Consider the following 16,123-nt stretch of genomic DNA (forward strand, 5'->3'; position numbering starts at 1 on the left):
TACAGCTTGTGAGATTGTGAGCTCTGTTGGAGTGTAATGAGAAATAAGTGCACACCAATTTCAATGAAGCAGAAAGCAACTCACGCCTTTTTTTCTTCCTTTCTTTTTTCATTGCTCATTTAGCTTATGGATTACCTGCTGGTCAGTATTGCAAAGTAACTAATTGAACCACATTCCTTAAATTACTATTATATTTCACTTGTCTTTATAAAGTAACTTTTCAGGCATCACTGCATTCTAACCAGACGGAATAAAATTCAAACTGATCTTGGCCTTTACGTCACTCAAAACTGCTTCCCGTCAGTCTAGCAGAACCGTGTGTATAATATGGTAACAGTGCAACACTAAGGACACAAGGCTAGTGCTACATGTAGATGGTTTCATTGTGTAATGCTGCTTTTCCTATTGTGACAGCTGTAAAGCAAGCAAAGTGATCACAAAAATACAGGAGTGATTAACTAACTAGTAAGAATACTCAGAAAAGCACACGGGAAAGGCATTATTGTGGGGAAAACCCAGCAATCTGCTGTAATTGTGTGAGTAACACTGCAGTCACTCATGACAAGTTCCTACATATGAACACTGGATGGTGAAGCAGAGTAGGATTTTTTGTTCTGATTTGTTCTGATCTGTTTTAAAGCTGAGAGCAGATCCCAAAGTGACACAGTTGTTTCCAGATTTGGAGTGCCACTGCCCAAATGCATGCCACTCGCCTGTAGCTAAATGTAACAGGAGAGACATTGATCCCAAATGGTGTTGCAGCATCTAGAGCATCTAGTGTAGAGCGCTACAGGGGACAATCCGCTTTACGGGACACATATATCAACTCTGATCTTACCAGGAGTCAATAAAATCCTTTCCACTACCTGAAGGTGTAGTCAGAACTCCTGTAGGGGAGCCACAGTCCCAATTTAATACACAACAGTGATATATGAACTCCAGAGCTTGTGCCCATGGCCAGAACTATGTTATTAATGCATGCATGGGGCAAAGGCCTTTTCGGCAATTGGTATATGGTGCTACTCTTGTTCATCCTGACTACTGTGTACAGGAGTAGAACTCCCAATTACGGTGATGTACTATTATGTACAGAAGACCGTGGGCATTCTTGTCGATAACGAACTCAACAGCCATTAATACCTATCAGTGGAGGTATTTTTGTGACACCTAATAGCAATTATAAAAAGTTCCAGCATTGCCGGCGACCCTGATATCATAACACATAAAAGATATTATGCATTAAACCAAATCTGTAGTGATCCCCAGTTTTCTGACAAATGATTTTGTCAGTGATGCAAGTAAGCTAGGATATAGCTTGTACAGGATGCCTGTCAATGATAGAACACATGCAGCACATGCACTATAAGCAATTTTAGGATGCTGATTAGTCTAACTGCATCTCTTTGGTCTGAAGTGGGGACACCTGTGTTGACTCTTCAGCTGTTTTAGATATATCCATAATGAAGACTGCTTGTCGCTAATATGACATTCAGTGCTTATAAGGCTTTATGAATGCATTATTATTTGTTATGAATGTGTTTATAAATCGCTAAAAACATGTCCTTGTTGCCAGTGTTACAGATATTGTAGCTGTATAATTATTCACCTGTACCCCCCAATAGTTTTTGTGGGGAACAAACTGTCACCCAATATATGTATTTGCAGTCAGCTAATGTTGATAACATGAAAGTATACACCATTCAAATGATTGACCCCCCACACCAACATGAAAGGCTTGTAATGTGTTTGTCTAAATGTGTTTGTCATATAAAATAAAGCCGCAGAAATGCATAAAGGGTATCATGATATGATTGGATTGGAAGCAGGATGTTAAAATCTGATGAATACTCAAAGACAAAGATGGGAATTAAAACAGAATTAGATTTGTATAGATGTAGAATTTATTAACATTTATTAAACTCAGAAATCTGGCATAGTCTCAGTGATGCCAAAAGCCATTATTCAATTACCTTATAACTGAAATTACATTTTTCACTAATTATTAATTTATTATGAAGCTGACATATTTAGTGAAAGTGGAGTAATGGCCAGCTGAATCCTGATTTGCATAATGTCATACTGAGGGGCAGCGTGCAGCTCATCTGGTTAGGTACATGTGCTCATGTCCAGAGGGTTGTGGGTTTAAGTCCCATTGCCAGCAGATTAATCATATCACCACCAGACCCATGAGAAAGGCTCATAACCTGAACTACTCCATGGAACACCTGATGCCGGCTGACCCTGTGCTCTGACCCCAAAAAACTATTTCTCTCATGGAGTTCACCATCGGGTATTCGAAGACCAAAGACTTCCTTTGCACCTTGCGCAAATAGCAAAATAAAATACATCTTATTAATATTTTATACCCTCTTTTAAAAAATAAGCTTGTTGGTTTTGTATGGAGACAGACTCTTATACAAGCAATGTGATCTGTGCGATTTGGCAGGATGTGGACGTGGGTGAGAAATCTAATCAAATACTTCACCTCTGATTTCATAACCCTCCTGACAGAGAAGTCTATGGTAGTTAAGAGTCTGGGGAAAATAAAACAATTAGTGTAGAATGTCATAAATGTAGATTCATATTAGAATAATAATTTAAAAAAAAACTTTCTCAACTGTGAATAGTGGTAAAAAACTTCCCAGAGCATTTAATACATCATCTACTCTATGTGATTACTTCCTGATGTTCTTGTGTCTTAGCAAATATATTAAGGAGATTGCAATCCGCATGAGCACTCTGGGCTGTTTATTTATTTGTTTATTTATTGTGCCTGGTATGAAATTGAGCTGTTGTCCTTTAGTAAGGTTGTAATCCTGTCTTTTGAACCACTATAGTGCTTAGAACGAAAAAACAGGTCCTTTGTCTCTGTATGGAACAGGATTTATCAGTGAAAGGGCCCAGTTCCCCTGTATCACACACATTAGCCTGTACAGATCAACCTGTTTCCTTTTCCTGAGGCGCTGCAGTTCAGTAGGATGACATCCAAGGTTTGTTTACATGTGCGTGCGCTGATGGCAATGTTGCTTAAGAATAAAATTTTTCATTCCCTTCATTGGCTGCCTAAATTAAGCCTTTTCAAGGTTGAATGTACAGCATGGGACTGAAAAACGACAGTCTCATCCATCAGTGCCTGAAGATATGTCTTATTTCCTGCAAATAAATGCTTCATGATAGTTTGCAAAATCAGGTCTTAGCCTCCCCAGCTGACACTGGCAAATTTACTTTCAGTAACACTGACTATTTTTCTTCTATTGCATGATATTTACGTCAGGGCAGCTTTGTCACGCTAGATTTACTGGCAAAAGCTACAAAAAGGATTTTAAAACATTTTATTACTTTCTTGTCTATGTAGAATGCAAATCGGTATACAGGAATTTTTAGCACAAACTAAAAACAAATAGTCTTTCACCATTTTCTTAGGGTTTTAAACTGAAGGACAATATGGATGAAAAATGTAAATATTTAATATGTTTCTCATAATAGTCTGTTAGATTTGCATAGTCTTTTTCAGTAACTTTCCCTACCAACTTCGATGAGTACTGAAGGTTTCAGCTCAGTCTGAATAGATTTGTCCTTCACCAGTGCCTTAACCTTTCATTCTTGGAAAAAAGGCTCTGCATTTTCACTTATTTCTGCTTTGTCAGTATGTTCTCTTAACACCCTTTACAACACAATGTAGGTGAGAGCAAAGTGAGGGGTTCTTACTGGACTTGTGAAAGAATGGATATTTCATATCTTAATACCTTTTTATATGAATGAGGAAGATTCTATATTATCTTATTTTATCTGTGTTTATCTAGCAATATTATTGTTTTGTAGTATAATCAAACATTTATTTCAGAAAGCTTGCAGTATTACCCATCTACAGAACGTAATATTTCATTGTTGATGTCTAACTTAAGAGCTATGGTATGCTGGAAAGTTCTCCGGGTCCATGCAAAGAAAAAGCTTTTCATATCTGAAAATTCATGAGGCCTGGCTTGAAGACGTCCTCCTCATATTTATGCAAGGAGTACATGCATTTAGATGAAACCAGAAAGTAATGACCCCTACCAGTCAAACAAACACAAAAAACATTCAATAAATATCACTGATGCCATAATGTAATTAAATGCTCAAAGTTTTCTTATATTAAAATGCTTTCTTTATTATTACCAGTATTACTCAGGAGAAAACACGTTATTAACGGGATAAACAAATCTAGGGCATACAAAACCGTGACAGAAAAGGTGATATAAAGTTTTGTTTATTTTTTTGTTAAAAATAAGAACCTTAAAAGAGAGAGGTTTTATGCTTTAATCTGAGCTTGAAACACACTTCTCTTTTCTGAAGAAAGTCAACAAGAGGCTGTACTTCAAGGAAGTGCCTTTGCTTCAGTCAGCAGTGGAGGAAAAATCGGATTCAAAACGCTGAAACACCGTGACATGAAATTAAATTAAAGATGAGAAGGATGAAGTTGGAAGCTGAAGCTCAAATGTATAAATAAATATGGATTGCATTTATGAGCTACATAACGATGCTTGTGTATTAATGCATTTATCTTCCCAGATACTGTAAGTGATTCAGGCTACCCAGACTTAGCTAATACCAACCATCCATCCATCCAGACCATTTTTCTACAGTCGATCGGTGTCTGTTGGTCATAGGCAGACCTGCAGCCCACCCCGGGCAGTTTAGGGAATTATCCAGGGGAACAACTAGGGTAGAACACAACATGGAGAGAACATGGAATCTTCACTGACATGACCAGTGAATTTAGGACTTGGAGATCTCATCACCTTGACCTTGGTATGGAAGGTGGTTAGATAGACAGTTCATAATTACAACATGAAAATTATTCTTGCTTTATGAGAATTATCGCAGTCATGCAGCTCATATTGATTTCTTAATTATCTTTTGTAATCGAGCTATATTTTCACTAACCCCTTAGTTAGAATTCATGGTAAATATTCCGTTTATCTGCTTTTCCCAGACTTAGTAATACACGGTACGATGACGTCTTTGTCCAAACGACAATATAACATTATCGTTGAACTGCCTAATTCACAGTTGGCTTTGGAATCAGAATATTTTATGGTGTCCCATAATCTGATAACGATGAGTCCAGTTCATGAAAGCCAACTTTGTTTTTATAGGAGGTAAACATTTTTTAATACTCAGGGTCAAATGTCATGGATTTTTGCCTGTATATATTATGACTCACCTTAAAGATGCACTGTTAAATAATGAAAGTTGGGAAAAATATATTTTATAGTAACAGTATGTGTCCATTTGGCACCTTTTATGAAAACAAACGTATAACATTCTGAAGTGTAGCATTACCCACCTAGGCCTATACAGCAATGATTAAACCCCACACACTATTTTATTTAGCAAAATTTAGTGTGACATTCACATAGGGACTCCAGGAATGGAAAATTCATGATATTCCTCATATTACCTACCCCACGGTCTGGCTGTGCAGAGACAACATTCCTTAATGGTTTTACTAGTACTGTCAATAAAATCTTTCTCTCAATTCATGTATTTCTTAGGATGCTTCATCAGAATACCGGTACTTTTTTTATTCAACTGCTGTGTAATTTCTGTTGCAAAGATGAGTTGATTTTAATGATATTTACATCATGTTGGTTATCTGATACTAGCAATAGAGTCTCAAGCTTGGAAGACGATTCACTGCATTGGGATTATGTGTAGATAGCTAGAAGTTAAAAATAATATTTTTTGCTGATGTTCATTCTCATATTTCTGAAGATCTGTTTACACATTTGGGACCAAATTACTGATGAAATGTTATGTTAATGTGTATCTATTAATTTTACCTGGTGATAATGAATTAAACCATATAAACCCCAAATAATAATAATTTAACTCACCACACAGGGCACTGCAATTTCTCCCGGAAATAGGATCAGAGGGTTATTATATTCTATACTTTTTAATATCTATATTAGTTTGGCTTTTAAATCACAAACTGTTAAGTACATATTAAGCTAACAGCATTAGCATGTTACTTAAAATATATGGATTTTACAAATGAAAATATTTTTCATTAGGTGCACCTAACAGGCTCACATGCTTTAAACACTCTGTTTATATATTTCGGATGTATTTTTCAGCTTGGGCTTTCTCTTTGTGTTCCTGATTGAGAATGTAGTTTTATCTCTTGCCAATTTATGTCCAGATGTTCAACCTTTGCTGTGGTGGAAGCTAGCCACTGTCTGTCCTGTCAAATGCACTGAGGTCTTTATTTAGCGTCTTTGCAGTGTTCATGGGTAATTAGTTACAAATGTGTCAAAGCAGAACAAAAGTGTAGTCTTAATCTTAAAAATAATAATAATTATAAAAAACTATGGACTCCAGTAGGTTATGTTCATCAGTGCTGTTTATGAGCCTTAATTTACTTGTCGTGACTGCACAATTAAGTTTTTTTTATTTTTATTTTTTTTATAATTCTGAAAGCTTTCCACCAAAGCTTTATGCAAGTAATTGTGTAAAGCCTCTCATAAACAAAAGAACATTATTTTTCTCCTTTCACCTTAAAACCCCATCAACATTCATGAAAAGACGCTGTTGGTCTATAGCCATGACTAATTTCAGTTCAACCACAGAAGCAATAGGGCTTTATTTACAGTAAGAGTTAGTGTTTTAAAACAAAGGCTCTGCTTGCAAAAGAGCAGTAAACAGTGTTGCATGGCAAGTTTAAAAGTATGTGCATGAATATTTTGTGTCATTTTATTGGTTATCGAGGGATAAAATACTGCCGTTCGAAATTATTTTGTGGATGAGATGTTTTCATGATGCCAACCTGAACCCCCAAAGGAACAATTTGACATATTAAGGAAACCAGGCCGAAAATCTGAGTGGGAGCCTTGGAAAGAAATTACCCTGCTGTCGTTTCTTCTATTTTGTTCCAGTTCTGCTTGGTAATCAACAACCTTGAAAGTTTGGTCTTCAAGGACGATACACCACATTAAAAGGCTGCTTATTATGACTATTATCCTGTTCCAGGCTCCCTTCAGAATTCCAAGATTCTATATCCGCTCCAAATGTTTTGAGTTTTCTATCTTGTGTCATTTTTATAGTTACGTTACCGGGCTTTTCAAATAGGACCTAATAAGAATTTTCAACAAGGATCCTGCATTGAGGATGTCTACTGAGGAATAAAAAAAAAAAACAGCATAAACAAAAGACTATCGGACCAGCTGTCATTTCTTAAATATCATCTTGCCAAGATTTCTCCGCAATAATAACTGGCCGATTTAGAATGATGGTTTTCGCAATAGAGTATGCCAATAAAGAGAAGGTTTGCTAAATTAAACTGTTCTACGTATCCAACATATAATAATGAGTAGGACTATATATATAAAATATTTAGACTTGATATTAACCCCCTTCTGTATCACTCAGTTTAAGGCTAATATTTCTGCAGTCGAATTTTGGATTAGTTTTCGTTTGAACAGAACCACAACTTCTATTATAGCACAATGTCTTACCATTACTAGTGTGGCCAGCTTTTGGTTTTGCCAGAGGGTAGATGATGTTTGCATCAGATATAATGGCCAGCTAGGGGCCCAGTTTGCGTACTGTAAGCACGCCAAGGGGGAGAAGCACAAGCATTTATTTCAGCACTGCTGTTTTGGGCAAACACAGTCCACCCTGTCAACAGAGCAGTCGCTAAGATTCTCACACCAGCTGGTCTGTGAGAAGAGCTGTGACACAAATTAGCCTGATCACTCATCTGATGCAGCCTACCACTGACGACTACTCATTCACTGCTCTGACAGCATGACCATAGCTGAAGCTTTCCTTTGAAACCCATTCAGATTGGAAGGTAAACCGTGAAAAGTCTTGGAGCACAGTAAATATTTTTAAAAGAGCATTTCAGTATGTCTAATAAGCAGTCATGCTCATTTCAACTGTATTCAATCTCTATTTCAAGGTCTCCTCAGGTGGTTGCATGCTGAGTTGGGCAACCTGCCCAGTCCTAGATAAAATAATTACCCAGGCATTGTGGCTAATGTGGAAATATGGGCAGAAAGAGAAAAATTGGCCAGCAGTTTTTGGAGCTCACACAGCAACTGTTCATCCATATACAGTTGGTCCTTCTCTCTGGAAACAGTGCCAGGATGCGGATTTGGAGAGCTGGTATTTATGGAAGGTCTCAAAACTCTTGGACATATTCATTGCAGACATTTCATTCTTTTACCTCGAGTCGATTTTAAGAGGCAGTGATGAGCTTGCCTGTGTCGTTAAAATGCTCAATTTTTAACATACTAGGAATCTGTCTTTTTCATTTAGCCGTAGAGCTAAGTACCAGAAATATGGCAAGCAGGGATTTCAAAGTGCATTTTTCCACCTGCTGGTTGCATAATGTACAATATTTATAAAGTGTTAGGTTCATCTCAGAATCTTTGCCATTTAGTTAGGTAACAGCAAGCATGCTCTAAAATGGACTGCCTTTCTGTTGGATCATTTCAGATCAAAAAGGTATGCATTGTTATTCATATTTAACTACCAGTTTTGTATTTTATTTTCACCCAGCCGGAGTATTCTGAAAGAGTATTCCAATACTGAATCCTCTTTCAGTGCAGTTTTTAATTTTTAATGCTGACTGGAAAGTTTAAATTTAAAAATTAAAACCAAAAATGCCCCTTTGACCTTATCAAGGATAAGCAGGTAGAAGATGCATGGATGGAATTGTATGTAAAATATACATGTAAAAAAAAGCTTTAAAAATATTAATCTGATAAAGGTGGATTTATTTATTTGTATTTCCTTTGTTATTTTGCTGCTGCTTTTATTTCTACAACTTAAGTATTTCTCAAAAATGGTTCTTACTTTATACTGTAGGTTGTATACTTGTGGGGTATACCAAGAGTATTTTTTTCTAGGTGATTTGATATTTTAAGCTGCAATTCACCGTCCAATGGCATGCCACCTTTTACAGACATTGTACGTGTTTCTTGCAAAATGATGCTAACATCACTGGCAGTTCTGGCTTCACTCCAGCCCTCTGCAGTATGGCTTCAGTTGCTGTTATTCCTGATTTCCTTCACTAAGGAAATTTGAGTCGCACTTGAGGCTCCCGAATGGCCCAAGAAATTGCTCACTTGACACATTAATGCCCCCGAGGTGTAGACAAAACGTCAGTGTAATCTGTGGTCAGGATGGATCAGGATGAAGCCATACCCTGATATTTTTACTCACTAGTGCTCTCTTCACTCACACAAATCGAGGACCATTTCATTTTGAGAGACTCACTCAAAATACACAAAGAATTTTCCATCGGTGTCACTCTATAGCAGTAAAAAAGCCTGTTGTTTGAAAGTAGATGACCCAATGCATTGTTTAGTCCTTGTAAGCAATAAACTTTGAAGTATCTAAATTTACATTTGGCCTCCAAATAGGCAGTTAATGAGGACTTGAGAAACAAGAAATGAGAATGAGATTTTCAGCTGTAAATTTTTGCAGTGAGGAGGCGCAGGCCAGAAGTGAGAAATCTGTGTCAGCAGCAGTGGCAGCAGATTCTCCCTAACCCCAAAAAGGCAAGCAGACTGCGGTGGGGGTAGGGCTGGGAATTAGCGATGCAGCAAATAGTGCATATTCACACATACAATATTTGCTGTGTGCTCCTACTCTCATCTTACAAATTCTTGCCATTAGTTTTCTTGTCCTGTCCTGGACAATTTCCAGCATATATATATATATATATATATATATATATATATCCATCCATCCATCCATCCATTTTCCAAACCGCTTATCCTACTGGGTCGCGGGGGGTCCAGAGCCTATCCTGGAAGCAATGGGCACGAGGCATGGAACAACCCAGGATGGGGGGCCAGCCCATCGCAGGGCACACTCACACACCATTCACTCACACATGCACACCTACGGGCAATTTAGCAACTCCAATTAGCCTCAGCATGTTTTTGGACTGTGGGGGGAAACCGGAGTACCCGGAGGAAACTCCACGACGACATGGGGAGAACATGCAAACTCCACACACATGTGACCCAGGCAGAGACTCGAACGTGGGTCCCAGTGGTGTGAGGCAACAGTGCTAACCACTGCACCACCATGCCGCCCCAAATATATATTTGTATGTGTGTGTGTGTGTGTGTTATGTTATGAAAGCACAGCTTTTTCTGCAGTTTCTTAGAGTAGCAGCTGTTGGATACAAGAAAGGTAGTGGCTTGGTTGCACATGTGTGTAAATTTGTGTTTGGTGGGGGGGGGGGGGGTGGCATTCTGATGAAAAAAAAACCTTTATATTCAATGTTAGACAACAAATACTCGTTGGAAATAGATGAAATTGCTTTATAGCCTCCATTCCATTATGTGCTGTTGTGGGCAGTGGGCTTCTCAGGGTGATGTATGTCAGGGAATTATGCAAAAACATTCCTGAATTTAAATGATCAAAGGTTCAAAAGAACAAAAAGTGAAGAAAAAAATGTGAGTACAGACTGTTACTTTCATTGCAGCCTTTCATGAAAATATATTTAAATATTTGTTTTTTTCCCCCAGTAACCTTTGTCTGAAAAATGCAGCATATCAGACACACATGACTACAAAATAACAGTTATCTTTTGAAAGGAGAGTAATACAGTCATGGTTCTGATGTTTCAAAAAGTCGTGTTTGTTACTCATTTGCATTTAGATAATAGAAGGTACACTTGCCAGTACATCTGTCAGGACATCTACTTCTTACAGAAGTTTAAAAATAGCACACCAAAGATTGACAGGATTCTTTTTGAACACATCTTTCCGATGGAGAGTGTTAATTGAATTGCAAATAAAGAGCATTTTATAATTAATCGAAAAATGCTTTTTAATCTACACCCCTTTTAAAACAGAGGGTGGAGAAACATTGTTTTCTCCATAAATGAAAGTCAGTGATGTTATGCGAAGGAATAAAGCCTTGCTGGTATATCAGAGCCGGCAGGGAAAGTTTCATTCCCTTAAAGTAATTATAAATGCCCCCACAGAGGATGCCTCATGATATACTGTGAACTCATTACCGAAATTTCTAAATCACTGCTTGTATTCTGACACAGATAACATCTTCTGCTGTTTTATCGCTCATCTCTTATATGCATCTCCAGAGATAAAAATGCTATCAGTGAAATTACATTATATCCTTTGATTGTAACTTGTCTTTTTTTAAGCTCAAATCATCCTTATTTTTTTTTCAAAGAATGTTGCTTTTTATTGCCAGTGGTGATCTTAGCTGCAAACGTTTGTCTCTTCAGGGACCTGATGCCATCGACACTGGAGGGCCAGATCACCATGGAGAAGACACCCAGCTACTTTGTGACTAACAGTGCCCCCAAACGCATCCATTCTATGGCAAAAGACACCAAACTCATTATCGTGGTCCGCAACCCTGTGACTAGAGCCATATCTGACTACACGCAGACTCTGTCCAAGAGACCAGAGATCCCGACCTTTGAGGTCCTGGCTTTTAAGAACAGGACCCTGGGTCTGATTGATGCCTCATGGAGTGCCCTGAGAATTGGAATATATGCACTGCACCTGGAAAGCTGGATGCAGTATTTTCCACTGTCCCAGATACACTTCGTCAGTGGAGAGAGGCTTATTGTTGATCCAGGTGGGGAACTGGCCAAAGTGCAGGACTTTCTTGGACTGAAGCGCATCGTGACAGATAAACATTTCTATTTCAACAAAACCAAGGGATTCCCATGCTTGAAGAAACCAGAGGACAGCAGTGCACCACGGTGCCTCGGCAAGTCCAAGGGCAGAACTCATCCCAAAATAGACTCCGATGTGATATACAGACTACACAAGTTTTACAAACCCTTTAATATGATGTTTTATCAAATGACAGGGCAGAACTTTCAGTGGGAGCAAGAGGAGAGGCAGTGAGTGTTTCTCAGGCCAGCAAGACTTTCAGCACTGCCAACTGGCCCATGATTTCCCATGATGCAAAGAATCTGACTATCATCCCTCACTACACAAACGGTCCATGTCAAAAGCAAACCTGTAATCTGCACTGTAGTTTCAGTGGCCATAGTGGCATCCATAATTGTAAATAATATTTGTAAATGAAAGATTATTTTATATTTCATTTTCAAAATATTTAGGGGTACAAAAATCGAGGCAAAAATGTGCAACAGTTCATGCTAAGTGTCCTTAATAAGTGATTTGCTTCTTGAACATAATGAATTCCAAGAAAAGAACAACATTGCTTTGTCAACTGTTCTTCTATTAGAAAGGCAATGATGGGGTTAAATGTGCATTTCATTTGAGGCATGTCATTTAAGACTGAAATGTGTAATTGCGTATTTCATATTTGCACTGGTTAAGAATACTCAGAGTGTCATTTAATGATCATACTATCGCTTTTCATTTACAGCGCATTATGTGGTAACTGTCTCTGAGTTCTGCACAACGTGAGACAATCAATATTGGTGTAATGTTTGTCAATGGTGGCCCTGGCTTCGATGCCTCTGCCTTGGCCGTGCGAGATTGATTCGGCTCACTGTGGCACCCCATGTTTTGTTACTCAGGTGTGTCGAGTCAGTCTGCTGGTACTGCAAGGAATCAGATCAATCCACAGAAGCTCTCGTTGCCCTTGAGAGCATCTGAATGCCAGAAACCCACCTTTTACATCACAAGGCAGTGCTGTACAGTCAACCGTAAGACACATATGCTGTGGAATTGTCTAATGTATTCTATTTAGTATTTCCAGAAAATTTATATTTCTGTTTGTAAGCCTACCGCTGCAGTAAAGTTGCATGCAGTACTGGAAGCAGATCATGGACACTGAATAAAGCGATTCAACAGATGTTTATTAATTTAAATATTGATTAAACTGCAGATTATAATAAAATATTAAATATATACATATATTTTTAAAACAAGGTTTATGTTATGTCTATAGTACTAATGGAACCCCCAGATATATTACAATGTGTTTAACTCGGTAACGTAACCACTGTACTACATAAACCCTCACATGACCAAAAAACATCAATATATGTTTATTTCTTAACAGTACACAGTTAACATATCTAAACTGAAGCACAGAATTATTTCTTATTTGACTCACAGCTAATAGGTTTCAGTTCAGTTTCTGAAATGTAAGAGTTTACATAGTGCATTCTACTGCAAGAATATTATTCAGTGCTCAGGAAATCAGAACACGAACTGAAAAAAAGAGAAAAGGAAATTTAAGAATCAGAATTCAATTGCTAATTATTTTCACTTTAAAATATGTTCTATGTTTTTTTTTTGTTTTTTTAAATAATGTCTGTCACTCTTGATTCGTCAGCAATCACATATTGGACTAGAGCTAAGGATATTGTCCAAAGTGTTGCACATGTGTTTTAAAATGTCTGAATAAGCATTTTTAAAGAAAATAATATTATTTAAGGCAGCATTTCAAAAGTCAGATTTATTCCCCCCCGCATAAAATATGCTAATGATATTTTTCTCTCATATCTTGTAGTAACACATGCTGGGATGTATATTTACCTAATATGCTCAATCAAATGTGTGTCTTCATGGAGCAAGTGCTTTCGTCTCATAAATGTTTCAGTTTAATGGTCTTATAAAAAAATGCTATTAATCAAATTGAACTGAGAGGAAATCAAGCTTGACTGACCAAATGAACTGTGTGTATAATAAAGTGTATAATAACCATATAATAACATACTAATATATTAATATCATGCTTATGGATTTTAATGTTATGAATAAAAGGCAAATGGATCATGTACTACCTACATAGCAACATATTATTCTGCAGTTTTTGTTGGCTTATAATCTGTTTGTGCATGGATGCTCGTAACCCTGCCCTGTGCCTCAGGAAGGACCTTTTTTAAGGAAAGTTTTCCCAAGTTACACAGGTGTCAGGTTATGCCTAGGGATAAGGCTCGGGATAATGCACTCATCTCCCACTGCTAATCTCTAGAAAATACTGGCATAGCTACCACTAGAGACTTTTATGTGCAGTAGTAGCAGTTTTATAGCTACACAGCTATGATCACAACCAACTCGGATGACTGTTAAAGTCTCATTAAAAATGTAAAATGAATCAGTTATAATTCATTTCATTTGTAATGGAAGTGTCAATTGATGTCTCCCTATGAAATAAATCTTATTGTACTGATTACTAGTCTTAGTCTAAAAACATGCAGATAAATGTTCTTACAGCATCTTCTTGGACTAATCTATTCATCATCCTTTCAAATAAAACAATTCGTTATGAAAGAAAATTCTGTTCCATTGATAGGTACAAATCATTGTCTTCTTGGAACTTCTGTGTGATAAGGAGTGATAAGGAATGGATGGGGTTTAGAAGGAAAATGGAACACCTGCCCTTCCGTATTACTCAATGATACGTGGATTAGAGAACCTCAGTAATATGACTGCTCATGGCTCGCTTAATAAGGGTGATGGAGAGATACATTTTAAAAATCACGTAGAAATCCTCATTCCGATAGACCGTCTGAGTTTCTTGGCTGTCATTTCTGCAAGAAATGCTCAAGATGTATTATTCCCTGGTTATTATTTTATAACTAGAGACAGTGAAAAATAGGTTACTGTGAAATCCTTCAACTGAATTTTACAACAATCGATTCAATAAAACATACTTACAGCATGAACGTCTACTTATATTCTTACATGCATTATTAAGCAAACAAAAATTGTTCATATTCCATCCATGCTGTTCCCCAGCCTTGTGCCTTATGATGTCTGTTATAGGCCCCAGGATCGCCCCAAAATCCTGTACTGGATGGATTGTTCAGTGGATGAATCCTGTGGTCTGAAATATATAGATACAATGGAATGCAAAAGTTTGCGCACCCTTGTTTAAAATGTCTGGCTCACCAAAAGGCATAAAGTTAAAGATGACATATATCTTTAATATTTTAAGCAGCATTACATATTTATTTCCATCAGTCAAAGGTACAAAATACCAAAATTAAAAGAAGCAAGGATGCCCAAACTTGCAAGCCAATGCACAACCATCTGTTATCAAGAAACAATGCATATTTCCATTAATGTATATTACAGAGTTCAAAAGTGCAAAAGATTTACTCTGCATAATGACCTTTTTATACAGAAGAACATGAAATAATCTAAAATGAGAACAGGTAAACATTAAACATTGCCATAATATTTATATAAAGAGCTCTTTAACCCCCTTTAGAAATATTCTCCAGAAACAAACAGTGAGTATATGGATTTTGCATAGCATTTTTCCCAAAAGCACAAGGTTAAAACTCATATGAGCTCATAAAGAGGTCATATGAGTGGACCATCCAGTGGACCTTGTGGAGCCAATTGGAAGCCCTAGACTTTGCAGACGATCTCGCTCTTCTCTCCCACAGTCAGCAGCAGATGCAAGAGAAGATCAATGTGCTGGCAACCACATCATCACAGGTTGGACTCAACATCCACACGGAGAAGACCAAGATTCTTAAGACCAACTCCAACAGCAACAACCCAGTCACCGTGAATGGAAGTTCCCTGGTGGAGGTACAGTCCTTCACCTACCTGGGCAGCATCATCGACCAGCACGGTGGAACAGACACAGACGTCAAGGCAAGGATCGGCAAAGCAAGAGCCGCCTTCATCCAGCTCAAGAACTTCTGGGCTTCCAGAGAACTGACCTTGACCACCAAGATCCGTCTGTTCAATTCCAATGTGAAGTCAGTATTGTTGTACGGGGCCGAAACCTGGAGGACAGCCAAAACCAACATCCGAAGAATCCAGACGTTCATCAACACCTGTCTCAGAAAGATTCTCCACATCCGCTGGCCAGACACCATCAGTAACACCAACCTATGGGAAAAGACCTACCAACCTTCAGTAGAAGCAGAAATCTGGAAGAGAAGATTGGGATGGATAGGGCATACCCTCCACAAACCACAAACCAACATCACCAGACAGGCTCTCAGATGGAACCCCCAAGACAAGCGGAAAAGAGGCCGTCCAAGAAACACCTGGAGACGAGACCTCGAGGCAGAAATGACAAGGATGGGCTACACCTGGAGTCAACTAGAAAGAATGGCCCAGGACAGAAACCTCTGGAGATCTACCTTTGGCGGCCCATACCCCGGAAGGGGTGGAAGGCAAAAATGAAATGA

General features: G+C 38.0%; 1 protein-coding gene across 1 annotated transcript in view; it reads left to right on the forward strand.

Moving 5' to 3' along the window:
- Positions 1-12,782, forward strand: part of LOC125741949 (heparan sulfate glucosamine 3-O-sulfotransferase 4-like) — an 88,302-nt gene extending 75,520 nt beyond the window's left edge. Inside the window, exon 2 of the mRNA XM_049013515.1 lies at positions 11,258-12,782. Coding sequence (XP_048869472.1) covers positions 11,258-11,891 — 634 coding nt within the window. The 3' untranslated portion in view covers positions 11,892-12,782. The remainder of the gene's footprint in view (positions 1-11,257) is intronic.
- Positions 12,783-16,123: the final 3,341 nt, after the last annotated feature.

Source organism: Brienomyrus brachyistius, chromosome 5 (assembly GCF_023856365.1).
Source record: "Brienomyrus brachyistius isolate T26 chromosome 5, BBRACH_0.4, whole genome shotgun sequence".
In the NCBI taxonomy this organism is placed as follows: Eukaryota; Metazoa; Chordata; class Actinopteri; order Osteoglossiformes; family Mormyridae; genus Brienomyrus; species Brienomyrus brachyistius.